The 25,948-nt window shown below is 48.5% G+C and overlaps 13 protein-coding genes across 13 annotated transcripts; 7 read left to right on the top strand and 6 right to left on the bottom strand.

Moving 5' to 3' along the window:
* Positions 1-35: 35 nt before the first annotated feature.
* TRUGW13939_08744 (uncharacterized protein) lies at positions 36-1,599 on the top strand (the record flags this gene model as incomplete). The annotated part of the gene is made up of 3 exons (XM_035491873.1): positions 36-38; positions 270-583; positions 639-1,599. 3 exons carry the CDS (start codon positions 36-38, stop codon positions 1,597-1,599), a joined length of 1,278 nt encoding a protein of 425 aa, XP_035347766.1.
* A 139-nt stretch (positions 1,600-1,738) lies between these two features.
* TRUGW13939_08743 (uncharacterized protein) lies at positions 1,739-3,258 on the bottom strand (the record flags this gene model as incomplete). Its single annotated transcript, XM_035491872.1, has 4 exons — positions 1,739-1,993; positions 2,044-2,496; positions 2,559-2,905; positions 2,955-3,258. 4 exons carry the CDS (start codon positions 3,256-3,258, stop codon positions 1,739-1,741), a joined length of 1,359 nt encoding a protein of 452 aa, XP_035347765.1.
* Positions 3,259-3,933: 675 nt separating this feature from the next.
* TRUGW13939_08742 (uncharacterized protein) lies at positions 3,934-4,797 on the top strand (the record flags this gene model as incomplete). Its single annotated transcript, XM_035491871.1, has 2 exons — positions 3,934-4,345; positions 4,430-4,797. 2 exons carry the CDS (start codon positions 3,934-3,936, stop codon positions 4,795-4,797), a joined length of 780 nt encoding a protein of 259 aa, XP_035347764.1.
* Positions 4,798-5,055: 258 nt separating this feature from the next.
* TRUGW13939_08741 (uncharacterized protein) lies at positions 5,056-6,273 on the bottom strand (the record flags this gene model as incomplete). Its single annotated transcript, XM_035491870.1, has 1 exon — positions 5,056-6,273. The coding sequence occupies one exon, from the start codon at positions 6,271-6,273 to the stop codon at positions 5,056-5,058; it is 1,218 nt and encodes a 405-aa protein (XP_035347763.1).
* Positions 6,274-6,929: 656 nt separating this feature from the next.
* Positions 6,930-8,010, top strand: TRUGW13939_08740 (uncharacterized protein; the record flags this gene model as incomplete). The annotated part of the gene is made up of 2 exons (XM_035491869.1): positions 6,930-6,964; positions 7,026-8,010. The coding sequence occupies 2 exons, from the start codon at positions 6,930-6,932 to the stop codon at positions 8,008-8,010; spliced, it is 1,020 nt and encodes a 339-aa protein (XP_035347762.1).
* Positions 8,011-8,474: 464 nt separating this feature from the next.
* On the top strand, positions 8,475-9,338 carry TRUGW13939_08739 (uncharacterized protein; the record flags this gene model as incomplete). The annotated part of the gene is made up of 1 exon (XM_035491868.1): positions 8,475-9,338. One exon carries the CDS (start codon positions 8,475-8,477, stop codon positions 9,336-9,338), a length of 864 nt encoding a protein of 287 aa, XP_035347761.1.
* Positions 9,339-9,482: 144 nt separating this feature from the next.
* On the bottom strand, positions 9,483-10,284 carry TRUGW13939_08738 (uncharacterized protein; the record flags this gene model as incomplete). Its single annotated transcript, XM_035491867.1, has 2 exons — positions 9,483-9,682; positions 9,735-10,284. The coding sequence occupies 2 exons, from the start codon at positions 10,282-10,284 to the stop codon at positions 9,483-9,485; spliced, it is 750 nt and encodes a 249-aa protein (XP_035347760.1).
* A 577-nt stretch (positions 10,285-10,861) lies between these two features.
* Positions 10,862-14,699, top strand: TRUGW13939_08737 (uncharacterized protein; the record flags this gene model as incomplete). The annotated part of the gene is made up of 6 exons (XM_035491866.1): positions 10,862-10,989; positions 11,038-11,356; positions 11,414-11,958; positions 12,012-12,051; positions 12,107-13,142; positions 13,192-14,699. 6 exons carry the CDS (start codon positions 10,862-10,864, stop codon positions 14,697-14,699), a joined length of 3,576 nt encoding a protein of 1,191 aa, XP_035347759.1.
* A 437-nt stretch (positions 14,700-15,136) lies between these two features.
* Positions 15,137-15,880, bottom strand: TRUGW13939_08736 (uncharacterized protein; the record flags this gene model as incomplete). Its single annotated transcript, XM_035491865.1, has 3 exons — positions 15,137-15,381; positions 15,454-15,727; positions 15,866-15,880. 3 exons carry the CDS (start codon positions 15,878-15,880, stop codon positions 15,137-15,139), a joined length of 534 nt encoding a protein of 177 aa, XP_035347758.1.
* Positions 15,881-17,008: 1,128 nt separating this feature from the next.
* TRUGW13939_08735 (uncharacterized protein) lies at positions 17,009-18,325 on the top strand (the record flags this gene model as incomplete). Its single annotated transcript, XM_035491864.1, has 2 exons — positions 17,009-17,690; positions 17,742-18,325. The coding sequence occupies 2 exons, from the start codon at positions 17,009-17,011 to the stop codon at positions 18,323-18,325; spliced, it is 1,266 nt and encodes a 421-aa protein (XP_035347757.1).
* A 537-nt stretch (positions 18,326-18,862) lies between these two features.
* TRUGW13939_08734 (uncharacterized protein) lies at positions 18,863-20,530 on the bottom strand (the record flags this gene model as incomplete). Its single annotated transcript, XM_035491863.1, has 1 exon — positions 18,863-20,530. One exon carries the CDS (start codon positions 20,528-20,530, stop codon positions 18,863-18,865), a length of 1,668 nt encoding a protein of 555 aa, XP_035347756.1.
* Positions 20,531-21,851: 1,321 nt separating this feature from the next.
* Positions 21,852-23,145, top strand: TRUGW13939_08733 (uncharacterized protein; the record flags this gene model as incomplete). Its single annotated transcript, XM_035491862.1, has 3 exons — positions 21,852-22,294; positions 22,342-22,419; positions 22,473-23,145. 3 exons carry the CDS (start codon positions 21,852-21,854, stop codon positions 23,143-23,145), a joined length of 1,194 nt encoding a protein of 397 aa, XP_035347755.1.
* A 124-nt stretch (positions 23,146-23,269) lies between these two features.
* On the bottom strand, positions 23,270-25,000 carry TRUGW13939_08732 (uncharacterized protein; the record flags this gene model as incomplete). The annotated part of the gene is made up of 2 exons (XM_035491861.1): positions 23,270-24,685; positions 24,797-25,000. 2 exons carry the CDS (start codon positions 24,998-25,000, stop codon positions 23,270-23,272), a joined length of 1,620 nt encoding a protein of 539 aa, XP_035347754.1.
* Positions 25,001-25,948: the final 948 nt, after the last annotated feature.

Below are 25,948 nucleotides of genomic sequence, written 5' to 3'. Positions count from 1 at the left end.
GTGTAAAACGCAATTGAATCCTACCATTAACCCGCATGGTATTCAGAGATTTATAGCACTATTGTAGCTGCTGCGCTCAACTCTCCATCGCCAATAAACCCTTTTTCTCTCTTCTTCGAAAGAGCAAAATTTCACCCCGCATTTTTTGTCAAATTGAATATGGAAGGCTCAGAGAATCAGAAAAGTGCGGTTTTGAGTTATCGCAAGGCCTGGAAAAGTGCTCCTTGGGTTCCAATATCGAAGATCCAGGCTCAGTCATTCCGTGAAAGACCTCTGAAAGACCTCTGAAAGGCCCCATCGTGGTGAGCAAGGCTACAATTCCGCGTCCAACAAAAACGGAAGGCGAGTTCCTACGATCCAGGCTCTGGGATCTTTTCAAATCAAAGAGTGAGGGCACCGAAAAGCTTGACCCGCCAGCTCCATGTTCTACATACCATGGTGAATGGATAGGAGTCAGGAAAGACATTCAAGATCCCAGAGCACCACAGCAGCCAAACCTCACCGAGCAGGACAAATTCAACATGATCCAAAATCACCGACAGAATGATTTGACTCTTTTCTATATTTCTGGAGGCGCATGGTTGTAAGTAAATCTAGTAGAATGAATATTTTATATGGAAGCTGATCTATATAATCAGCCGTGCAGGCCCTCCTGGTGCTCGGCCCCTGATACAGCGACTATGTGAGGAAACTGGTGCCAGAGTGTTTACCTTTCAATACCGCCTTGTCCCACAAAACACCGTTCCAACTGTCTTGTTGGACGCCTTGGTTGCTTATTTTTACCTTGTGTCCCCGCCTCCTGGAGCTTTCCACAAACCCATAGACCCGAAGAAATTGATTCTTGTTGGTGAATCGGGCGGTGGTATCCTCCATCTTGATATTCTTCAGTTCATTCAAGCCTTTTCCGACGCCTCTGGATTGAATTCCGAGAAGATCCGTTTCTTTGGTCGAGATATCTCTTTCCAGATGCCTGCTGGATGCGCAATCATCTGTCCCGGGGCCGATCCGGCGCTCTCAATGCCGTCGGTTAAGAAATTCGAGAAAACCGATTGGCTGTCTGAAGGTGCGCCATGGGTTCAGCCCAATTTCCCAGCAGACTCTATCTGGCCATCAAACCCGCCCCGAGGTGATTTGCATTGCGACAACTCGGCCATATGTCATCCATTTATCGACCCGTCGACATGGACTGATTGGAAGGGAATGCCACCGATGTGGATTGCTTGCGGCGAAGAAACTTACTCTGATGGAATCAAGTTCCTGGTGAAAAATATCAAGGATTCCGGCGTGCCTGTGACATTTATTGAGTATGAGTTCATGCCACATGTCTGGAATGTAGTCATCCCTGCACTGCCACAGAGCAAGCATGTGATGAAGCTTTGGGCAGAAGCGTGTAAACGGCTTGGTACTCTGGACGCCAGTGGACAAAAGGCAGAGGCTTGGTATGTCAAACTTGGCAGTCTTGACATGGCCAAGAAACGGTTTGAGGACCTGGTTAGTTTTTCCAACGAGGAAGTATTACGGAAGATGAGAGCTGCGAGAGATGAAAATTCAATGTTCATCTGGAAAGGGCCTGGGGCATCTGAAAATTCAAAACTATGATGTGTTTAGACTAGACGTGCTGCGCATCAGAGAAGTTGAAATGTTGATTTCTAAGGACACTGAAAATCCGGTGCATTTGCGTGCTTCTGAATACAAACATGATTATTCCTCGGATTTGTCGAATATCGGCTTATCTACCTCAACCATCATTTTCGGCAAAAGTATCCTCTACAACTTTTTGCACGAGTTCTGCAATCAACATAATTTCTTCTCTCGTAGTATTATAAGGTGGTGCGAGCAAGATATGGTCGCCTCGCACCCCATCGGCTGTACCCTGTCCTCCGTATAGCGAAATGCCGTAGTCAGGTGTCAAGCCCTTGTCTTGGATTCGAAATGCAAGACCTAGTTTATGGTCGAACGGCTCTTTTGTAGCTTTGTCCTTGACGAATTCAACCTATACACATGAATTAGTTGGAATTTCATAACAAAATGGCCACAACGTACGCCCCAAAACAACCCCTTGCCACGAATATTTCCCACGTGAGGGTGGTTAGATAACCTTCGCTCCAATTCGGTCTGCAGCAAACCACCCATGACTTTGACATTATCAAGTAGATTTTCTTTCTGTATAACACTCTGCACAGCCAAAGCAGCAGCCGATGACACGGGATGTCCTTGATACGTCTGGCCATGCCTAAAGCTACCAGTGCCTTTGTCCAACGCATCAACAACTTTTTCGCCTATCAGTAGACCGGCAACGGGCGCATAGCCGCCGCCGAGACCCTTGCCAATTGCCTGCATGTCAGGAACGACATCTTCTTGTTCCCATGCATGCAAGGTTCCGCAACGACCCATGCCGGACATGACTTCGTCGAGGATGAAGAGAGCGCCGTACTTGTCGCAGACGGATTTCACGGCTTTGAAATAGCCGGGAACAGACGGGACGCATCCCATTGCCTAAAACATATAAGTTGATTAATATGATCTGCAAAATAGTTATGCTCTCAAGCCATACGTACAGCACCGACAACAGGTTCGGCAACAAATGCACAGACAGTGTTTGGCCCGAGACGCTGGAACTCGGCGTCTAGCTCATTTGCAAGACGAGTCACATACTCCGCATCTGATTCACCATCCCCACGGCCACGGTAGGTATTGCAGGGGGAAATGTGAGAGACGTTTGGGAGGAGAATAGGTTCAAAGGGTTCACGTCGAAATGTGTGACCGCTCATGGACAACGCGCCAAGGGTTATACCGTGATATGACTGCTTTCGCGCAATGAATTTTGTGCGTTGGGGTTGAGGGGTGGCGAGTTCTAGGTAATACTGTCTAGATAACTTCATTGCTGCTTCCATTGCCTCGGAGCCTAAGATACCGGTCAGTGACCCTACAACAAAAGGGGTGACTATACACACCGGACCCAACGATATACACCTTGCTCATGCGGCCACCTGTAGAGGCTTTTAGGAAATCGGCTAACTCCTCAAATGGCTTGATGGAAAAGAATGCGGTATGGCAATATGACAATTGGCCGATCTGCTTGATCATGGCCTCTTTGACTTCTTCATTGCCATGCCCCAGACAGGAGACGGCAGCACCCCCCGTGGCATCGAGAATACGCCGGCCATCTTCCAGTATAATGTAGCTCCCTTGGCCAGAGGATGCCATGAAAGGCACATGGTGGAGGTGGCGATGCAGGGCAGCAGAGCTTGATGCCATTTTTGCTCAGATAGTAACTTGTTATCGTGTAGCGGAGCAAATCAATCAAAACTAGTCTGGATTCAAAAGAACTCGTAAAACGATAAAAAACAACAACAAAATATCATGAATGGGACCCAGGGGTCAGCAGTGTCTTTATACCCCCGCATGGCCATCTGCGCGGATTTCCTATCAAGGTAATTGTGGACGGGTGGACTGGCTAATGCACGCTCGGCATGCCGAAAATAAGATGCCGAGCCCCAGATTGGCGGCTGCCACCGATAGGCGCGACGCATGGTGCATTCTGAGTCATATTTAATATTATTCGGTGTTTTTTTGCTGTGGTTCTTGTCCGTCATCGGTTTATCTTGTGGTCTGAGCACATTTGTGGCACTTGAGCGGTAGGGGGTTGGTCAAGCGGCAGAAGCGGACAATGTTGGGGGGAATGCAGTCGCAAAATAAGTAAATGATATTCAGAATTTGCCAAATACAGACAAATAGCATTGACGCAAATAGCAGATGTCGCAGGTTATGCAGCATTATTATTATTATTGCATAGTTAGTGTCTGGAGAGTCCGGAGAGTGGACCCACTAATTTTCCTCCCGCACAACTGGCGACGTTCCGGACCTGAATCTCCATCCACCGCAACATCTGGTCGTCCACCGAAAGAAAAGGCATAATAGAACGCAATCAACATGTCTCGCCGCGCTCAAGTTGAAGAGGTCTCCGACTCCGACCCCGAGGAGGTCGCTCCCTCCGACGACCCCGGCGACCACATCATCTCGCCGTCCATCATGCACCCTCCGCCGGAGATGGCCTCGAGACCCCCGCCCCAGGCTCCGCAAGACGTTCCAAAGCACTTTCACGCCCTATACGCAGTTTATTTCGATAAGACACGCTCGCGCGCTGAAGGGCGACAAGTGTCCAGCAAGTTGGCTGTGGAGAACCCGCTGGCGAGAGACATTCTCGACGCCTGTCAACAACTAGGATTGCGGGTTGGCTTTGAGCCCGAAAAGCTGCATCCCAAGGACTGGGCGAATCCCGGTCGAGTGCGTGTCCAGCTGAAAGATGAAGATGGCGACTTGCTAAATGAGCGAGTAAAGAACAGTAAGTAGGACTTTTTGTGTTATGGTTTTTTTTTTTTTTTTCCCGTCACATCGACCGAAAACTAACACGTTGATAATAACACAGAGCATCACCTCCAAATTCTCGTTGCGAAATTCTTACAAGCCCATCCAACCACGGAGAAATCACCGTATAGACTTCGAATCCATGGTCTCCCGATGCCCGATAAATTGCCCGGTGCACCAGCAGCCCCGAAAGGCTGGAAAATCGGAAAGATTCTGCCCATTCACTCGCCTGCCTATTCAGGAGGTGGTGTCAGCGATAACCCGTTCAAGGAAGCCATGGCAGAGATGGAGAAGATGGGTGGCATGCCGGGAATGCCTGGGATGCCTGCTGGTCTTCCGGGCATGCCTCCCGGTATGATGGGAATGGGAGAGCCGTCTGGGGGAGGCGAAGCAAAGAAGAAAAAAGAAAAGAAAAAGGGCAAAGCTTGATTCTCATGTTAAGTCTTTATATAACCTTTTAATGATTGCATGGCGGTTGGCGTTTTCGTTTATAGTGATACACGCAGGGAATACTGCTAAGAGGTGGTTAAAAGTTGACATACTTGGTACATTTGGAAATTCTCCTCGGTTACTCAGTGCGAATAGATATATTGTTCGGTTGAAGTGGTTGATGTCTAGTGACATTTGAAGACTTGTATACAAACGCATTGATACACACTGCCTTTCCCGCGACAGATACAGGAAGCCCTAAGACAGGCTGACAACATCTTTGTATTCAATTCCCCCGATCCACACCTTTGAAATATCCCTCGTATTTGTAATGTTTTCCAAAGGGTTGCTATTTAGCAACACCAAATCAGCTCGCTTGCCAGGCAGGATGGCTCCACGGTCTTCATGGCCGTGCCAAAACGCCGGCACAATGGTTGCAGCGCGCAACGCCTCGGCCGGAGTCATTCCAATCTCGACGAGATGTTCCAATTCCCAGTGCAGTGACAAGCCAAACGGCGTATCGATTGGAGGTATCACGCCAATGGCATCAGTGCCAGCCAAAAGGGGAACTCCTGCCTTGTGCATAGCAGCCGTATTCATCGTGCCATTTCCAACAGTTTGGTTGGTAGTTGGCTCGCCGGTCAAGAACTCGATAGTTGAGGCGTTCTTCAGGCTCTGGTAAAAAATGGTCAATGTTGGTGTTACATACTGACCCTGTGCGCGAATCTGCTGGATAGTGCTCTCCGGCACCAAACCGTCTGCTACCGTATGCTGCAATCCATCTGAGCCAGATTTCACTGCCATTTTAAAGTACTCGAGATAACTGCTATGGGTCATTGCTTTCTTCCCACGCCGATGAGCTGCCTCGACTAGTGCGTTCTGAATGCCCTGGTCACATCCGTCCGGCTCACTTATGATTTTGTAGTAGTCCGAATTGTTTCCAAAGGCCCATGATACAAATTCCGGTGCTTGTGATGACGAATTGACAAGCAAGGAGTCGGGGAGACGAAGAAGTCTCTCGTGGTTGGAGCCCGGTCCGACTGCAGGAATGCCGGCAAAGAACGCTGAAGTAAGACCCGGCTGATCTCGGAGGATGTCACAAGCAGTGTAGTTGTAACAATTCATATTGAACGCAGTGGTTACACCATAGCTGCTCAACTCCTCAAGGGCTGACACGGAGGTGGCATGCAAATGGCTATCCATCAATCCTGGAATGAGAACTTTGCCATTTCCCTCCACTACTTCCTCTATGCCAGAGGGATCGTCTGAAATGTATCCACGATCGATGATGACTCTCCTCGGATGCTCCAACTTGAAGCCGTCAAAGACTCTGACATTTTCAATGGCAATCTTTTTCAATGGAGGAACAGTTGCGTTGCCTCTTCTGGTGAAGTTATAGGATGGAGTAGCACCGTGAACACATGCAAGAGCGCTTGGGAGCATACCCAGAATATGCAAAAGATTTTGAGGGAACATTTTGGATACTACTAATGATAAATTGTATAATAATTGATGTAATATATGGCTAGTTTGCCATGATGACTATATGGGAGTACTGTCTCAGTATTTATGTTTCTCCTCCATGATGAACATCGTTACCCCAAATATCAACGGGCACCCCGGTTTTCTGGAGACTCATTTCATTGAGTGAGACCATGACCTCGCTGCTCACAGATGTCGGTGTATCGGGATGGTTGAATTCCGTCGTGAGTACTGACTAGAGCGTCGTATGTTTCAAGGTCCCGCATGCTTGACCACAAGTCCCGTCGCATAATCAAGCGCTATTCCACGTGGCGCAGCCAGCGGGACAACATCATGAGCGATGATTGATTGCATAGAATAGTAGAGAGAGTAGAGAACCAAAAAGAAGGTTGAAAATAGCTCCAGCATTATTACGCGGTAGAGGTCGCGCGCGTTACCACAAATGGACTAGTCTACGAATCGTGCATTAGCGGCCCCCACTAGTCTGAGATGGGTCGTCTTTAATCGATCTTGAAATTGATTCCGCACAGCCCGGTGCTTAAGAGAACATGAACAAAAAGGGGATTTCTCGTCTCGGCTCGGATTGAGCCAATGTGATGCTAATACCAACTCGTACACTATGTCGCGGGCATTTCACTCCAAGTCTCGCCATGGCTGCGGACGCTGCAGGCAGCGTCGAGTCAAGGTAGGCCATAAACACTCGATATGCAACAGAAGTATAGAGCTCATATCCATGCCTAGTGCAGCATGCAGGGTCCCCTATGCGAAAACTGTCGACGTCGCGGCGAGAACTGTGATTTGGTATGGCGCTTTGCGGACGCCACCTCTTTTAGAATATATTCTGTTGCGTGTCCATCGAGGTGGAACGACCTAGGGCTGTTAAGCTACTTTGCAGACGTAACATCCACTTACCTGGCCCTAGTTGAATGCAAGGCGTGGTTCTGGACTGTAGAAGTCCCTCGAATGGCTGAAAATATGCCCTTCCTTCTGCATGGAGTCTCCGCTCTTTCGGCGCTGCATATAGCCGAAAACCAGTCCAACTATTCCTCGGCACTCTCACTAAGCCGGAAACATTTTATTACCGCGTCCTGTCAGTTTCGGCTGATGGTGAATCAAATCGATACGGAGAATTGTGTGGCTATATTCGCCTTTGTGCTCATTGTGAGCATGATTCAGTTTAAATGCTCATGTGCTCCCAGCCGACTTGGACTGCTCTCGAATTATTTTGATCCCATGAACGTGATTGGTGCCCTACGTGGAGCTGCTTACCTCTCCAAAACCCTCGTACCATTCGTGGACAAACAAAGTTCCTTCTCGACTCTATTCGTTCAACAGACTGCCCCCAGCAGCGAACAGACGAAACTCGCGGTCAAAGTCATTACCGATCAGCTAAATGAGCTGAGCTCTATGCCACTAGATGCAGACAATAAAGCTGCAGCAACTCACCTTCGATTCTGGATTGCTGGCCTGGGAGCCCGCCCAAAGGGGTGGCTTCAGCTTTCTTGGTGGCCAGCCTCTGTGTCTCCTGGGTATTTGTCAAAGCTGCAGCAAAGCGATCCAGTGGCATTACTACTATATACGTACTGGTGCCTTGGGCTACACTCAGAATACATCGAATGGTTTTTAAATGAGTACGCGCAGCAGGCTACTCGTTTTGTCTATTCAAGGCTAGACTCGCACTATGCAAACATGCTTGATAAGACTCTGCAAGAACTGCAAATAGTGATTTAGCTTCTACGTATCAACCCGAGTAGAACCGCTATGCCCTACCCTAAGGAGGGAGCCCTGATAATCAGCTGTTAAAAACGATCACCATTCTCCATCGACATCAGCCACGTGTATGGCCTAATTCGGATTGATCCACAATCCAAAAGACGATGTAGTATTCACCGAGACTACGTCATTATTCGTGGCATGACTACTGAAAATAAATTATATTCAATATTAGTAAAACTATGCGCGCTATCAATTCTATTATATTGTGTAGATTGGTGCGTTTTTATTTTTGCCGAGGTCCATCAAGAACATTGAAAACGAGTACCAGCATCAACACCGAAGCATATCGACACGTACCGACGAACCAAAATTTTTATCAAGTGATATATCTCAATTATCAGTTTCCTTGACAATTAAACATAAACATAACTTTCAAATCTCGAAAGCAAAGTAACCCACATGCAGTTTCCCCTCTCATCATGGCCCCGAATATCAAACCAAAATATCCAGAAGCAAAACACGCGAATTTTCAGGACTGGAATCATGCCACAGCAGCGCGGCAAGGTTCTTCAAATCAAACAACAAATTGTCCGGCACCACCAGAAGCGGTAATGATCCAACCACTAGCCGAAGATTATATCCCATCATTCTTCTATTCCAACTCATGGACCGCGTCCATTCTCTCCTCACCAGGTTTCTACCCGATTCGCACCTGGTCCCGAATTGAAAAACCTACAGAAGATGGACTTTTTGCAAAAACACTGGCCACTGGAGCTACAATTCCATACTGCGTGACGCTTCGTCGCCAAGATAACATATTGGATGCTGGCTCACAGGCGACAACGCAGCCTCCCTCTTGGTTGAATACGCCATCATCGTCATCGTCTACAACAGGACCTCCGTCTATAGATCCGCCAGATATTGTCATGATTCTTGCTGTGTCGGATATAGGGACCTGTAGCTATGCAAATACTGCGCACGGCGGCTTCCTAGATACTGTGCTAGAAGAGGCCATGTCTTTAGTTGTTGCGTTACACGTCTCTCAGTCAGCATTCTGGCCAACATCACCTCGAGACACTGTACAGAAGCTACCTCGTGGGAATATGCATGCCGCACAACTGGACACTAGATACAAGGGCCACGTATCGGTTCCAGGTATACTGGTTGTCCGTGCCAAGCTAGTGAGAAAATTAGGTAGGAAGTATTGGAGCAGAGCGCAAATTATACAGGAGGATGATTATGTGAATAAGGGGGAGCACGGTGTTAGCAAAGTGAAGAATAAGACGACCAGAGTAGATTCTATGGCGTTTTGGCTCGGATCAAAGGACAACGCTCAGTTGTAGTATGCTATAGGTAGGTTATTTATATAACACTTAGGATAGACTTTCCATTTCGATTATTTTCAAGACCATTACTATTAATTTAAAGGGTTGAGCAGAGATGATAATGACAAGACCAGGAAGTTCAGCAACGAGAGCAAATGAGAATCACTTGGATCGGAACAAGTACGAGGGAAGAGCTTTCAAAACCTGCCACACAATGTACAACATACTCCGCTTCAACCCAACATCAAACTTCATCGGACGATCACCTATTTCGGCCATGGTGCATACTGTCTCTGCGACAGAACTGGGATAAGTCGCTCGAAGATACGCCGCAACGAGGTCATTTCCGTTCGTGATGCCGCCTATCATGAATCAGTAGAGTAAACTTTTTTTGATCTAGATTTGAAGCCATACCTGCCGTCCAAATATGTTCATCCTGCTTCCATCGCACAGATTCATCCCATTCAGTCTTTGGAAACAGCTTTCTCAAGTCCGGAATCAAGAATCTCGGGCCGGTGACATGTCTGCTATCATAAATACCGCTATATCCGGCTACAAAAGCAGCAGTGCAAACAACCAAAATGGTTGTCTTGTGCTTATTATGCGCCTGAAGGAATTCTTTGACCTCGTCGTCCGGTTTATTATTTGGGTCGGGGCCTGGAAGGAACAAAACATCCAGATTCCCTGGAGAAACCTCCTCGTCGGCGGTGGTATGGGTAAGGCGGACACCGGAAGTAGCAGTTACTTCTTGAACTGCATTTGTATTTTCCGACGAGGCTGCAGATGACTTTTTGCCTATGAAATGGATTTTGCAGGGCTTGGCTAGAGATACTATCGGCGGTGGGATTTTGCAGATTTCGAGGTATTCCGGAGTCGCCATGCTGAAGAGATCGATGGGCGCGAAGTCCAGGAGCTGAACAGGGTCGGTGAGGAGGACACCGATTCTGAGTTCTTTGGATGCCATTGTCAGTTTTGAAATATTGCTAGCAATGTCAAATGTCAATTGATGGTAGAAAGCCGAATATTATATCGGGAACACTTTTGTGCTACAGTCCCGGGGGTATACGGCCTTTTAGTATCAATTGATCTTATTCGAGTCAAGTAAACTTATTGCACTCATATATATTAATAATAATATATAAGATTGCAATCCGGATATCGCTAAATACGTGGTAACTCAAAAGGGCAGTTATTTCGCAGGCAGCAACATTTCCTGCCTCGACTAGATGTAAAAGATCAAGACCGACAATAGTTCAACCGCACGGATCATTCGTATTGAGCAGAATAGAGCAAATTAATGCGTGGTTCAAATGTTCTAGTAGTATCAACGCTCTTGGCAAGTGTTAAATATCATCTGTTCATAGTAAAAGTTATGGTTGTATTCGGCATGCTCGGGATATAAACCTTCTGGGTGGAGGGACCGTAACAGCTAGTTAGCAATTAATATCTTGATTGGATTTGAAGAGCATACTTAGGTGTAACACGTCTAAATTTTTTTTATGTATCATTGCTAGTAATTCGCAATGTTCATCGCAATGTCAATGTTGATAAAAGTCGGCCAATCAGCGGCCCGCAGTACCGCTTACCCCAGACTCTCGGATCGGTATTCGGGTCGACGTCGAAGCGCCGCCGCAGACGACTTCGCGCTCTTGTTTCCAGTCAACAACGAGTGCATGCGAAATCAAGACAAGGAAATGGGCTAAACAACTCCAACCAGATGCTTTGAACAGTCGCCAGACCTCCTCACCATCCCGCCAAACCTCTCCGACCGGGGTCTCGATTACCCCGCCGAAAAAAGACTGGCGAGCAGGATGATGGTCGGCTCGACCGAATCGCCAGACGCCTACCATGTCCTTGAGCGGGAACAAGGTTCGTATGGAACAGGCGATGCTGTATCCATGCAATTCCAGGCAAAATCTCCAAGAAGGTCGTCGGGCAGCAAACAAAGCGGTGTCGCCGGCGCCCGTCACATTACGCGGAACCGCGCCAGCTACAGTTGCCACACGTGCCGAAGGAGAAAAGTGAAATGCGACAAGGTAGGAAACAGAAAGAATGCGTTTTTAATGCTTGTACTAATCACCGCGACACGTCAGGCTCATCCGATTTGCGGCAATTGCTCGAAGAATGGAACCGAGTGTTCCTACGATATCGCGCCGAAAAAGGGAAGCACCGCCCAGGAGGAGGACGAATATACAAACCATGGAGTTAAGCGGAGGAGGGAAGCATCTCGCCCGGTAGATGAGGATGTCGACATGTCACAATCCCTCTTTGCCGGACGAGGAGGGGCCTCGGACGTGAGAGGTGGTTCGCATGCGATCGAAGCCCGACTGGACAAGCTCACCAACATGATTGAAAGGCTGAGCAAGGCAAACGACTCGGTTCCGATACAGGAGATGAGTCGGCAACTACAAAATATGAGCCAGGTTATCGAACCTCAGACTTCTACCAAACCTACGACATCTACGCCAGGTGGCACCACGACTAAGAAGACGGCCAGTTCGGGAACTACCAGTCCTCGTCGTGCGGGAGATGCCAGTGGCGATGAGTTTCCCATACCTTCTGGAAATGCCGCCGATCCTGTTGATCCTATCGCAAGCTTGAATCTTGGCCATCTGAGTTTAGAGGATGGCAGATCTAGGTGAGTTGAGAGGTTTTCTGTATTGCAAAGCTTTTTGTCTGACGAGAGAATAGATACGTTGGCACTACGTATTGGGCTTATATATCAGATGAGGTGCGTCTTGCACATGTCGGGTTCCTTTCTAAGTGCATATGCTGATATATCGCAGATCAACGAACTCAATCAACTACTTCGAGATCAAACAAGAACCCATGATGACTCTCTTCCTGATGAGAGTTCTAACGAGGATACCATGACAAATCCAAAGACTTCTCCCCGCGCCAAAATCTCGCCCTACTCTACATCCAACTACCAGTTCCGGCGGCGATCATCTCTTCGACGCGATAATTTCCAACGGACTATACTCTTCCCTACCGGAGAGTCGCCGACATCTTATGAAAGGGTCATTGAATCACATATGCTGGAGGATATACCATCCAGACGACAAAGTGATATTCTGTACAGGGGTTTCATGTCTGGGGTCCACGCTATAAGCCCAGTATTGCATCCGCCGACGATTTTAAAATCGTACCTCGCTTTCTGGGATTGGTATGACCGCCGTAGCCACTCGGCGGACTACTGCCCCGATCCATCCTTCATTCCGTTGCTTTATGCCATCTGGTACGGTGGTTCCGTCACCATATCTCTTCGCACAATCAATGCGGAATTCCCCAATGTGCAGTCCCGTTCGGCGCTATCGGAGATGCTTAATGACCAGGTAACAATATGGCTTGCTAATATTTCGTTCCCTCGAAACCCAACTCTACATGGGCTGGTTGCGTTTTTGCTTGTCCAGACAATCTTGTCACGGGAAGAACAGCCGCTGGCAAGCAGTCTTTTTATTAGCATGGCCCTCAGAGTGGCCCAAACCATGGGTCTTCACCGAGACCCCGCCCAGTTTGGCATCCAGTCAAGCGATGCCGAGACTAGACGGCGAATTTGGTGGCACATAGTCCATATGGATAGTGTGGTGGCCATGTCTAGCGGTCTTCCACCATTAGTCAACGACGAGAATTTCTGGGATGTTCGTGAAACTAGCGAAGTCAAGGACACGCTTTTGGGCACGCCTCAAGCTGAGCAGTACACGAAGTTGGTAACTAATAATCTGCGGCCGCGCGACAACCCTGATGATCCAACTATATGTGGCGGTAACTCTATGGTCAATGTTTTCTACCTCTGTGCGCGGGGAAAGTATATCATGGCCCGTAAGTATCGTTGTCATCTTAGTCATAGCAATTCAGCTGACAATAGTAGGTGCCATAAGACGGATTTTGAGAATCCAGTTGGGAACAAAGGCCATCACGGGGAGCGACATGGAAGAACTGAGATCAATTTTGATTGAACTCCAGTTCCAGTTGAATTCGCTTGTCAATCGCATCCCCCTTGCTCATCACCCAAACGCTGTTGGTCAGGACAACCACTCAGTAGCATCCGATCCAGCGTCGGTTTCTCCAGGAAAGCCCTTTACCGGAGACGGGTCGTCTCTACCCGCAGATGGACCGAATGGATGCTTGGAACAATACCATACCCCTGTTCTTGTCGCATTCCACAAATGGGCCCGAATACTGCTTTCTTTGTTCATCGACAAAGCGTTTTGTGTTGCTTACCAGCCCTTTTTGAAGAATGCCAAAAGTCGGATCTGGCCTACGGCGCGACAAGGGGCACTCCGGCATTGTCATGGATTTATGGAAAAGTTCATTGCACTAGCCACGGATGCCGATTTCCAGCCTTTTCAATGGAGCTGGCCAGGAAACCATCAGCCGATGCACGCAGCTATGATTATGCTTATTGATCTTTATGAGCGGCCTAATACCCCTGAGGCCTTGCGATCACGGGCATTCATTGACAAGATATTTTCTATTTCCGGACCTGATGGCGGTGTTGTTGGCGGCGAAGATGGAGTGACCACGGCACGACCGCTAAAGGACGGCGGCAAGGAGGCATGGGACTTGATGCGAAGACTCCGAGAAAAGGCCTGGCAAAAAGCCGGCCTCGATCCGCAGCAATTCTGGACAGAACAAGCGCAAATCCGGGCTGGTGTGACCTCAGGCGCAAACACCCCCAACTCATACACCGCGAACCGATCAGGCTTTGTCCCGGCGCGTGGGAAACAAGACGCATATCTCATGGAGTTTGCCAATCGCTTCTATGAAATGACGCGAGCTCATAGGCTACCAAATCCGGTTGTGTCATCGCTGCGACAGGAGTTGCCCAGGTATTCGCAAACTATGCCTGCAGTTACGCCCAAGCTTCAACAACATCAGCAATATACCGCATCAAACTCGCCGCCTTCTCTTGCCATGCCAACAGTTTCACCCCAACAACAGAGCCTCGACGCCACACTCACCCTAGCCAACTTGGCAACCGAAACTGTAGGCACACCATCTCCAAACAGCCATCACCCACTCTTCTACCCCCAGCAGCAGCAACAACAACAACCGCCACCACCACCACCACTAATGCAGCCTTCCCATTCATATCCTACAGGCTCACCACCCATGCCATCCGCCAACTTCCCTATCGACGGACCACCCCCGACTAGCCCTAACGGCATTGCCACAGCACCAACACCGCCATCAATGATGGACCCGAACCTGAACTTTGATTGGGACCAATGGGATGCTGTTTTTGGTCAGTTGCTGCCTGTCGCAGATGAGCTGATGGAGTTGGATCCCGTTGCCGGGTTGGAGCTGCCGGATATAGGGCTAGGATTGGGGAACCATGATGGTACGAGCGATATGTGGCCGGATCTCAAGATGTGATGATTGTAAATTTTTTTTTTTTCCTTCCCTTTTTGTTCTGATCTATTTTGTATACCCCTGGTTGTGTTAAGATATACATGTTGTTTCTATTGTTGTAGATACTATTATGATGAATGACCGCTTTGTACGGTGAAGTTGTATGCTTACAAGGCAGTGCAAATTTGAAGATTCCGTAGAATCCAGATCAAAGCTAAGCATTCCTGCTTCGCTTTACTGTACGTCTTCTATTCACTTATTCGTAGCGACATTAGAATTTTTTTGGGACTCGAAAATGAACAGACATGACTGGTTCTGAGGAGAAACAAAAGAGGAAGAAGCATAGTCAAATCATAAGATGGCAAAAAAGGTATAAAGAATACCGTCAGTGTCCGTTTTTCTAATATGTGATTATTTTTTTTTCCAGGGGGGTCTGTTTTCTAGTCATTGTGGAGACGGGCTTAGACCTTCATCTCCACAAGACCGTGCTTCCAGACGGTAGCGTACGGGGTGACACCGTCTTCACGGAAATCGATGAGGACGTGCATGCCGTTGGCGTCCATGGACTGGTTCATGAGAACATCATAGTTGTCGTAGTTGGCAAGGATCTTCTTGACGGCGGCGGCAGCGCCACCTTGGAATTCCTTGATGGTCTCCTCAGATGCACCCTTTTCCTTGAGCTTGTTGTTGATAGCCTTGACGTAGGCTGTTGTACATTTCAATCAGAAAACATGAAACAAAAGAGGTAGATAATAACAAGAGGGCCGTTAGAACATACACTTGAGGTGAGACTTGAAGCCATCCTTGGAGGGCTTTAGCCCATCCTCATCCTTGAGCCAGACGAGACGGAACTGGTCCTCAATGTCGTGGACCATGACCTTCTCGCCCTCGCCGCCATCCTCTTCGCCCTCCTCGGCAGATGGGTTGGCACCCTCGAGCTGGATGTTCTCGGCACCCTTGAGGTACTTGCGGCAGTCGGCAGTCCAGAGCACAGGGCCGTCCGCCACGAGCTTGTAGGTGTCGGAGATGATCTCGTCATCGGTGATGATGTCCTGTCCGATAGAAGAGTTGTTAGCAGGCTGTTTTGTGTTTTGTGTTTTGTTCTTTTTCTTCTTCCCCGGACAAAAAAAAAGCAAGAAAAGTCGCGAAACAAGCCCCGCTTCTGTCGCGGAGGGGCTCAGGGCACGTACCTTGTAGATAATCATTGTGAAGGGCGTGTGTAGATCCGAAAACAAAGATCGAGACTGAACACACACAAAAAAAAATAAGCAGAGGGGGCGAGGGCAGTTACAGATCCTGGGGGCAGAAAGGAAGGGAAAAAAAAAAAAAGAGGCTTGGCTGGTTATAAGAAGGAGGGCAAAAAGGAGGGGCAAAAAGGCTAGTTTTTGTCCTGTTTGTTTGGCCGCTCGGCACTAGGCTGTTTTGGGGCTAGCGCTGCGGTCTGGAGCAGGTGTTGAACATTGAAGAGATGCCTTGAAAATGCCTTACGATGCCTTGATATGGCTTAGAGATAGCCACACAAAGCTCAATTGCCTGCACCGCGCCAACACTACTCTAGGAATCTGACTAGAGAAATAATCATTTGCCGTCAGCCTGCAACAAAACCTTCATTCCCGAAGCGGCCAGCGCCAAGACAAGCTTCTCAAAAGTTTCTCACTGCTTTCTCACCAAAACACGGCATGGCCGTCGCAAACAATGCTGTGGCCCGCTAATCGCAATTAAATAAGGACCGAACTAGCAGTGTTACAGTTAATAATAGCGCCTGTACGTACAATATATCGGTACTATAAGATTACATGGCCACACCCACATGGGAGCGCCATCAGCAAGTGGAGCCGCCGACCACAGCTTAAGGGGCTGTTTCCGGGCTGAAATAATCATCCACGGGCTGAAACTAAACATTGTCAACTCCCTGCTCGCAACCACGACAGCAAGTTGGAATCCTGCTGCCATGCCCCGCGTTCCCCGACTCTCCTTAAGTATCCGTGTTGTCTGACTCTGCGTCGCTTTCCTTTTTTGCTTCACCCTGACTCCGACGATCCGATTTTTTTCGCCTCCTGCCTCGCCGCGTGACGACAACTCGCCGCGGCTGCTTTCGGAATCTATCTGCTTCAGTCGCGCTTTCACCTCATCGCTCCCTCGCTCCTTCCTGGATAATCCGGTCCTCGTATCGACCGACCGCTTAATATACAAACAAACACAACCTCGAAACACCGTCCGGCCCTCGAGAACGCGTTGACTGCGGCTGCCACCCCGAGTCCGTCGTCGGCCAGACCGAGAGATATCCTTTACCTGCCAACCGCATATTCTTTGTCATCAACATATTTTACAAAATGCAGTCGAACTCGTCGCTTTTCGAGCTGCCACCGCTCCCCTCGTATACGCTGTCGCTGCGCCAGCCGGTCCTCGCTCCCATTCCGGACAACCTGCTGTCGCTGCTTCTCCCCGTCATCGCCTACTGGGCGGTGTCCATGGTCTTTCACTTCATCGATGTCAACGATTATTTCTCGAAATACCGACTGCATACCCCCGCCGAGCTGCTGAAACGGAACCATGTCTCTCGGATCGATGTCGTTCGCGATGTCCTTCTGCAGCACGCCATCCAGACAGTCGCCGGCCTGATGATGTCGGTCTTTGACGGCCCGGAATACGTGGGACATGAGGAATACGATGTCGCCGTCTGGGCTAGACGTGTTCGCATCATGCAACGTGCCATCCCGACCGTTCTTGGCTTTGTTGGTATCGACTCAATCGCCTTGTCGAAGACTGTATCAGATTACCCAGCCCTATCAGGCTTCTTGGCGGGCGGGCTCTACCCAGGACTCGTCCAGACCTTGACTTTGCACACCGGTCAGCAAGCAACAGCACCTGCCCATGCCGCCTGGGAGTTTGTGTTTGCCAGGTTTATCTATAGCTACTTGATCCCAGCCTTGCAGTTCTTCTTTGCCATTCTCACTGTCGATACCTGGCAATACTTCTGGCACCGGGCAATGCACGTCAACCGTTGGCTCTATGGTATGTGTCCAAGCTTGCCTGTCGTGGACTTGACATGCTAATTGATTATAGTGAACTTCCACTCCCGCCACCACCGTCTTTATGTACCATACGCTTTTGGTGCGCTCTACAACCACCCCGTTGAAGGATTCCTGTTGGACACCGCCGGCACCGGCGTGGCTTTCCTTCTGACGCAAATGTCCCACCGCCAGGCCATGTGGTTTTTCACAATGTCCACCATCAAGACCGTCGATGACCACTGTGGATACCACTTCCCATGGGACCCATTGCAGCTCATCACTTCCAATAACTCGGCTTACCATGATATTCACCACCAAAGCTGGGGCATCAAGACCAACTTCTCGCAGCCATTCTTTACCTTTTGGGACCGCTTCATGGGTACTCGCTGGCAGGGAGACGTGAGTCGGAAATACGAGCGAGCCAGAACCGCCGCCGAGGCGCAAGTTGAGCGCGAACGAACAGAGAACAACGGCCAATCCGTCAACTCTGTTCTCGAATCAGAGCCTGGCCCATTGGACGCATTCTCTCAAGACGTGTCCGTCCAGGAGAGGGCTCCCCGAAAAATCCTCCCCCGCACTACCCGTTCGGCTTCAACGAGAAGCCACGGCGTGAACGGCAGCATTCGTCAGAAGTAATCATCAGAACCGTTTGCATCCTGTTGTGGTGTTTGATGACTGTTTACGAGAAGGAGGTAGCTGGCTATTCTCCTGTTTTTATTTGAAATTCGTCTCCCCTCGCTACGACCACCTTTTCTTGTCCATACACCCTTTTAATGTCTTTACTTTCCGGCCTGTTGCCGGCATCCTTTCGTTCATGTACATTACTTGTATTTGCGTGTATTAGTCTTATTCGCAGGCTAGAGGCCGGAAACCCCGTTATGAAACAAGCTTTCTTGCAACGGACAAACAAATTATAGCTAGTGAGAATAGACTGAACTGTCAATAAGTATTTTCCAAGTGCACAAACCACGGTTTATAGCTGAGCATCTACAATAGAGTTGATAGAGATTTAGTAATATGATAAAAATTGTATTGTACTACAACTATTACAACCATCTGTATTCTTCGACCTTTTTTTCTCTTTTTTTCTTTTCTTTTTGATATGCTTCCCTTTCTTCTTCATCCACTTCTCTAAGGCGGAAACAAAACTTGTTTCAAATATGAAACCGAGCTTCATGCCTTTTTATTCTTTTTCCCCTCCTTTTCAGTGACAGGTTTGAAAATTGCCCTGCCTGTCTTGACCTTGCCCAGCCGTGGACCGCGAGTAGTTCTTTTGAGCAGGTTGCTCCAAGGATGAATGGAAGAAGACGCGCTCCATCTGGATATCAGTGGAGTTTCATCGTCTTCCTGTTGCTGCTCGCTAGCCTCGGTGAAGGCGCTTTTCCTAGGCTGTGTTTGTCCTTGCCCCTGCTGGTGCTGCTGCTGCTCAGCCTCGTCACTGGTGGTACTGCTGTCGTGTAGAAAAGTCCAAGTGGATTCGTCCCGGGTAGGATAACCAATGCCAACCCCCGAGTCCTCCCAATGTAGATCGGGTTTAGAAGCCCGTGGTAGATCCATGCAACGACGACGAGGAAGAGGAGGAGGAGGAGGAGGGGATGGATGAGGCGGGGATGCAGAGGGCATTTCACGCCTGATGAACGACATGAACGAGGCGTGGCTTGACCTGGTACTGGTACTCTCCAAGGAGTTTGGTCGGTCCTGGCTGGCTTCTGGATTTGTGCCGTGGGGACGGCGAGGGGCTGGTGTGTCACGCTCGATGAAGGAATTGTCCTTCACGCCGTCGTGTGGCGAGAAAGAATGCGTAGAATGGATGTTTGTCGGGAGGGTGTTGGCGTAGGTGAAACTGTCTTGTGGGTAGGCCTGTTGTTGTTGTTGTTGCTGCTGGAAAGGAAGCCATTGTGAAGAAGAGCTGGAAGTCTGAGACGGAAAAGAAACACCAGGTTCGCGGCCACGAGTCGGTGCTGTTATAACAGTACTTTCAGAGTCTGAGATTGGATAGCGAGTTGCCAAAGCAGGCCACTCAAAAGTACTCGATACCTTGGACGATGTGGAACCTCCGGGAGTGCGCGTGGGTGTGAAGATCCCAGTTGACTGAAAAGACGAGCCTGAGGATGTATGGGCTGTGTAAGGAGCACTGGGATAAGAGAAGTTTTTGTTTCCATGGCATCTTGGCGTTGCTGCAAGTGGCTCTTCTACCCTTTCCTTGACTGCTTTGATCGAGCCAGCCTGGATCCCAGAAAAGTAGAAAAGCTCATCTGAGCGACTGTTGAGACTGATCCACTCGTTGATAAAAGAAAGGAGCGTAGGGTGATTTGGTAGGAGACGCGATTCAGGGGTTTTGGTACTGCTGTCGATGGTGGCCAGGAGCAAGGTTCTCATGTCACGAAGCGCCGAAGAGTCAGCAGCAACTCGTGAAATCATGCAGGCCTGGCACTTGTTGACTTGGTAATCCCAGTATCTCATTTTGGTAGGTCCTGTCCTTGCAGTAGGGGGTGACCACATCCCCTCGATAATGGTCATTCTTTCAAGCAAGTAAATCTCTTCAGGACCAAAGCAGAGCCCATATCTTTCCTTCAAAAGAGGCACAGACTCGTCTACCTGCTTTTGCAACGAAGTGAAAAGAGAAGACACCACCAGCGAGGCAATTCCCGCATGAACGAGGCAGGGTTTGGCGGCATGGCGAGGCTCAGTGATGATACTGGTAAATTTGGGGTCTCGAAGGTGGTTGGGTAGATGGGTGATGAGGGAACGGATTTTGTCATGGTCGGAATCATGAAGTGTTGGGTCGTTGTAGAGGCACAGGGCCAGAGTTTTGATATCATTGCGTGATAGGTCTGACATCTTGATATGCGAGAAGATGCGGCAAAAGAGGCCTGGCATATTTACGTTAACTCGTGCCAGAGGAGGGAATTCTGATCAAAACTAGATGGAGGATGATGCTTCTTCGGGATATTGGGTTGGGAGTAACGGACGAGATGGGATTTGATGTTGTGAGAAGGATTGTGGGAAGGAGAGTGTGCATGTGGGCATGGAGATTGTGGGCATGAAGGGGAAAATATAGAACAATTAAGTTCACAGCGACATCGGTAACTTACTTTGATTTCTCAATTTTTTGATTAGCGAATTACTGACACCGCCTGAGGGTGATGGGGCACCTGGGACTGTATAAATACCGGTGTAGCGTGCCGGTCATTCCTCCCTGGTACAATACAGAGAAAGACTGCAGTCTCCAGTGCGCAATTGAGACTGCACTCTCTTTATTCAATGCCTAATTGAGCCCATGGTACCAAGAACTGCGCCTTTTATTGTCCTTGTGGGCATTGAACAACAGTATTGTAGATCGTGGATGTGAAACTTAGTCAATGAGACCTTTGTTAGACACAACTCATTGTAGCTTGTATAATGATTCTTTATATCTTGCTGCTATTGAAAGAAAGATGTGGATTTGTCTTTGATTGCCCCTATCCCCTGTGTGTGTGAGCGTTTCCATCTGATATGAGAATGGCTGGGAAGTCGACCCACTCGTGTTAATATAGCCTTCCTCGTCGCCATATCATTGGTCTAGCTCAATATGCCATTTTCTTTGTCAAACACCGCATTAGGACTGTCGGAGAGAGTGAGGGCCCGCAAGGATGAACCGGCCATGACGGTGTCGACTTATGATAGCATTAGGGCTTGGGCGTATCCTCTCCCCTCTAGTCTGGGCGTAACGAGGACCATGCTGTAGAGTAAAAGATACCCTAAATTGTTTAAAACCGACGTCTTTCACCGAATAGCAAGTGGCTGGGGCTGCTGTGTTGTTGAATGTCGACCTATTCGCCCAGTATGGGACGTTCCATGGTGAAAACGGCAATCCCTCCTGGATAGATGCTGCGGCCCATTAAAAAAAAAAACTCATAAAATAAATTAATCTGAGTGGTATTCTCTTGATGACTACTTCTGGTCAGTCCGTTTGACGTTGGATTGTTGCAAGGTCAGGCGGACAGGCAGCGAGGCGTGACCTGTTCAAGCGCCAAGATGATCACGATCGCCCAAGGCAGGCGCGCTTTCCTCCCACAACATCCCACTGCTTTGCGCGATGTCTTGAGCAGCGCTTTTTTATCTCTTTAAAGATATCATTTCCTGAAATTCTATTCATCTAGAAGTCGTTTCCTCCGCCAAAATGGTGGTGATGTTTATGCCGTCCCAGGCCGGTGCCCCCACGACCACCCCTCTGCCATACACAGCCAGTCCCCTCAAGCTCCTGGTATCTGATGTGATCCTCTGCCTGTCGTGCATTCGCTATCTTCCAGGTATTTTACTGCCTCTAAAGCCATACTCTTCTGGAAAACTGGACGAGTTGTATCCGTCTCGTGGCAACCTCACTGCTCTTGCGGTCCACGGCGTATTGATCGTCTATCAAGTCGCCTTTATTCTGTCACTACCAGTGCTGTTATTTTTACCAATATACATCTGTCTATTTTACATCGCCTCGGTCTTTCTTCTCAGCAACAGAATCTGTGCTTTTCTGAACGGGCGGCAACGATTCTTGGTTTCGCACGTCCCCCTCCCTAGATCTGACCACGAATCGGAGCATTGGATATTTATTAATGGCGTCGGGGTTGGGTATGACATTTTCGCCTACATATGACCAACACTAACAGAAGATACAGTCGGCATTGGTTACAAAGTAATCTCGACCGATTGTCCCTGACTTTTGGCCGGAAAATCACTGGAATCCACAATGAAACGTGAGTATCAAATGTCAAGACCAAGGCCTTTCTCTGATGTGGTTTGCATAAAGTGCAGGTATTATTTTCGACGTCATCCAGTGCTTAATTCAGCGCTGCTTTTGCTACGCCACCGAAGACGTCCGTGATGCATACGTTTTTGTCAAGCAAACACTCTTGAACGAGAAATACGAAAAGATTGTTCTAATCCTCCATAGCCAGGGAGGTGTCGAAGGAGGGCTCATCCTGGATTGGCTTTTTGATGCGCTCGACGACAAGACCTTGGGTAAACTTGAAATATACACGTTTGGCAACGCGGCCAATCATTGGAACAACCCAACAAGAAAGTATACCGACCAGGGCAAGCCAGAGAGATGTATTCCGCACATCGAGCACTATGTCAACTCTGAGGATTTTGTTGCCATGTGGGGGATCTTGGATTTTATCAGAATACCTAGTCGTTACCTAGGGGATGTTTTCATTCGACAGGGCTCTGGGCATTTATTGAACCAGCACTACCTCGATACAATGTTTCCTCTGAGTCATGACAAGAGACAAGTTTTGGGGGAGAATGAATTTATGCGACAAAATGTCAAACTTATCAGTTGCGGGTCCACACCCAAAAATACCGACTTCACAATGGCCACAGAGAAACTTGCGCAAAATAGAGACATCGATGGAATTGGTTCAAAACTCAGAGATTATAGCCGTTTATGGCGATACCGGAATGGGGCATCTCCTGACTGATCATTCCGATGTCTGTTTCAGTTTCTGATGTTACGAGAACCACGATATTAATTATATACAACAGGTATTCTTATCTATTTTTATATGCCATTGCGTCTCATTTAAATTCATTCATGAGGCATGTCTAGTCTGAAAACCCTCCAAATTCAGATTCATCGCCACTATCTTCTCCGGTCGCCTCAGTATCTGCTAGTTCTTCGTCGCGGACAAATCCCACCACAAAAAAGCCACCGGTACACTCATCATCGCCAGGCCAGCATCGTAAACAAGCATCCAGCTGCTCCTCTGAGAGATTTATTTCCACGTGACTCTTTTCGTCGGTACTATTCGAAATCGATTTGATCCCTCTGTGCTTCCATTTCTGTAACCCGGCAGGCTGCTCATCTCGCCGCATAACCCTCCACCCTCTTTGCTTTGCAACGTCTGACGCGAGGATCCGGGACACAACAGACTCGTTTTCCAAAACGTGTGTAGAGCATGTACTATACGTCACCCGTGAAGCAGCGGGGAAACGAAGCGCGTGTTCCACAATGTGCGTTTGGAGATTGGAGAGTTTAGTTAGTCGCTCGGTGCTCATTCTCTCCGGTGGACTCTGTTTGGCTTCTTCTTCGTCTTCTTCTTCGTTTTCTTTTTTGCTGTCTCTCTTGCGTTTCTTTCCCCGGTTTGACGTGCTAGAAGGTCTGTTGCTTTCTGGTAAAACCAACTGCGGAACATCGTCACGCCCGATAATGCCACTGCCAGAACAGCTAGGGTCGAGGAGAAGACCCGACACAGACTCAAACCGTTCATCTGCCGGGTCCAAAGCTAGGAAATCCTGGCCCGCAAGAACAGTCACAATCTTGTCGGCGCCCGCCACCGAGACCATTTTCTGCAGCGTCTTTGAGCGCGGAGCCGATGAGTCCATGGAGATTATCTTGTTGGAATTTTTTTGGTTTTTCTTGAAACCACGTCGAGCAGCAAGTAGCGATGCGAGATGGGTAGTTTTGTTTCCGGGGGCAGCACATCCATCGACCAAATCTCCTTCGCTCCACGATCCATCTGGATCTCCCAAAAGGAGGTATGCAGGGAAACAAGAGGCCTTGTCTTGAAGTATAATCTCTCCATCTTTATACGCTTTCGTCGTCGAAAAATCAACAGCACCGGGTGCCAGCGCAACCAGATCAGGAATATGCGGATCGATGTATATCTGGTCCGTTGTTCGCAACTCCTTCAAACTCTCAACGTTCCGGTACCCACTAAACGTGCCGTCAAGCTGTGCTTTTAGTGTGCTTCTAACATTGTTAATCCGCACCCAGCGCGGGTACATATTCTCAGTAAGCGCATCGGGGCCAAGCAACGCTTTCTTTTCGTCGAGAATAACCGACTGAAGATCCTGAAGTGACGCGCACCCGCGCCGCACACGTGCCCTTGTGAGCTCGGCTTTTAGGCGTGCTTTGTGTCTTTCGACTGCTTGACGAATTGGATGTGAAGCTGGCGCAGCAATGCCATTTTTGCTCAGCAAGTGGTCGTGAACTAGTAGCAAGCAGAGCAACGGAGTCAACTATGCGGTCTTGGGTGTTAGTTAGTCTCTATTTTCTGGGAAACATTTTTTCACATATCCAACTAAAATGAAAGTCCAAAGGATGCAAATAGAATAAATTCAAAGGTTTACCTTGTGTTCCAGCGAAAGAATACCGGCCTTTTCAATAACCTCTTTCAGCAGAATATCCCACTTGGACGCCTCCGTGACAAGCGCGTAGATCTGGGCGGGCGACGCTTTGAGGGATTTGGAGTTGTAAATGCGCGATTTGAAGGAGCCGCCTTGGTCTGCGGTTGAGGACGAGAGGATCGTCGCAGCATCGTAGTAGAGAGACATATTTTTTCTCTTCTTGTCTTTGGATCAATAATGTCGGGATAAAAATGCGCGGCAGAAAATGGGTCGAGTTCGGTGGATCGGGCGGTGAGGGCATTGTGGGGAAGCTGCGATTGGTTGATGTATATAAACTAATAAGAGGTGACACAGGCTGTAACTGTTAGAAACATTGAAGTTTTGCGACATTAGTAAAAGATGTGCGAGTATAATTAATCCTTAATAAGTACAGATTGCCACCGTTCAGTATATTCAATTCAAATCTGACAGTAATGTTATTGATTAAGACGGTGACAACACATATATATATCATTATAAATCCTATGTCTCTGAACGTAATGATGGCTAATAGTTGACTAGCTACCTACTTACTACTTTTATTACAACTTTGCTTCTTCTTTTCAACCGATAGAGTTGACATCTGGAGACAACATTGAAGTCATGTAGTGGTTGAGGCTTTAACAAGGTATCTTATCTAGATCGAACCGACTACATAGAATCGCCACTCATGCAGCCATGACCAGATCAGCAACTGCTCCTCGCCCTCTGTTGCCCTCTCGACGACCAATTCTGTGCCCCACGGTGTCTGCGACGGTTTCCCGATAACAAACTTGCCGCCGGGCGGGCTGATATCGACGATGATGGCTACTGTATTGTCCGGCGCGTCGACAGTGATGGACGTATCCCTGGCCTCACACGAAATAGTGCAGTTGTCATGATTCAGCTATGTAAAGTCAATAAATGAAATGGATCACTGACGAAGCCATTTGCTTGCCTGTGTCTTGCCAAGGTCAACAAGCTCATTGTCAGTTGCGGATTTCTTAGCCTCGATCGGGCTCTGCGAGATCAACAGAGGGGGGTGCGAGGTAGTACTACTCTTGACGGTGGGGTAATCCATGATACGGATAAGTTCAAATTTGCAGGAATAGATACGGCGTTTTGGGTTTTGACACG

Source organism: Talaromyces rugulosus, chromosome V (genome assembly GCF_013368755.1).
Source record: "Talaromyces rugulosus chromosome V, complete sequence".
Classification (NCBI taxonomy): domain Eukaryota; kingdom Fungi; phylum Ascomycota; class Eurotiomycetes; order Eurotiales; family Trichocomaceae; genus Talaromyces; species Talaromyces rugulosus.
The sequence above is the reverse complement of the archived record's forward strand: the minus strand, read 5'-3'. Positions and strand labels throughout refer to the sequence as shown.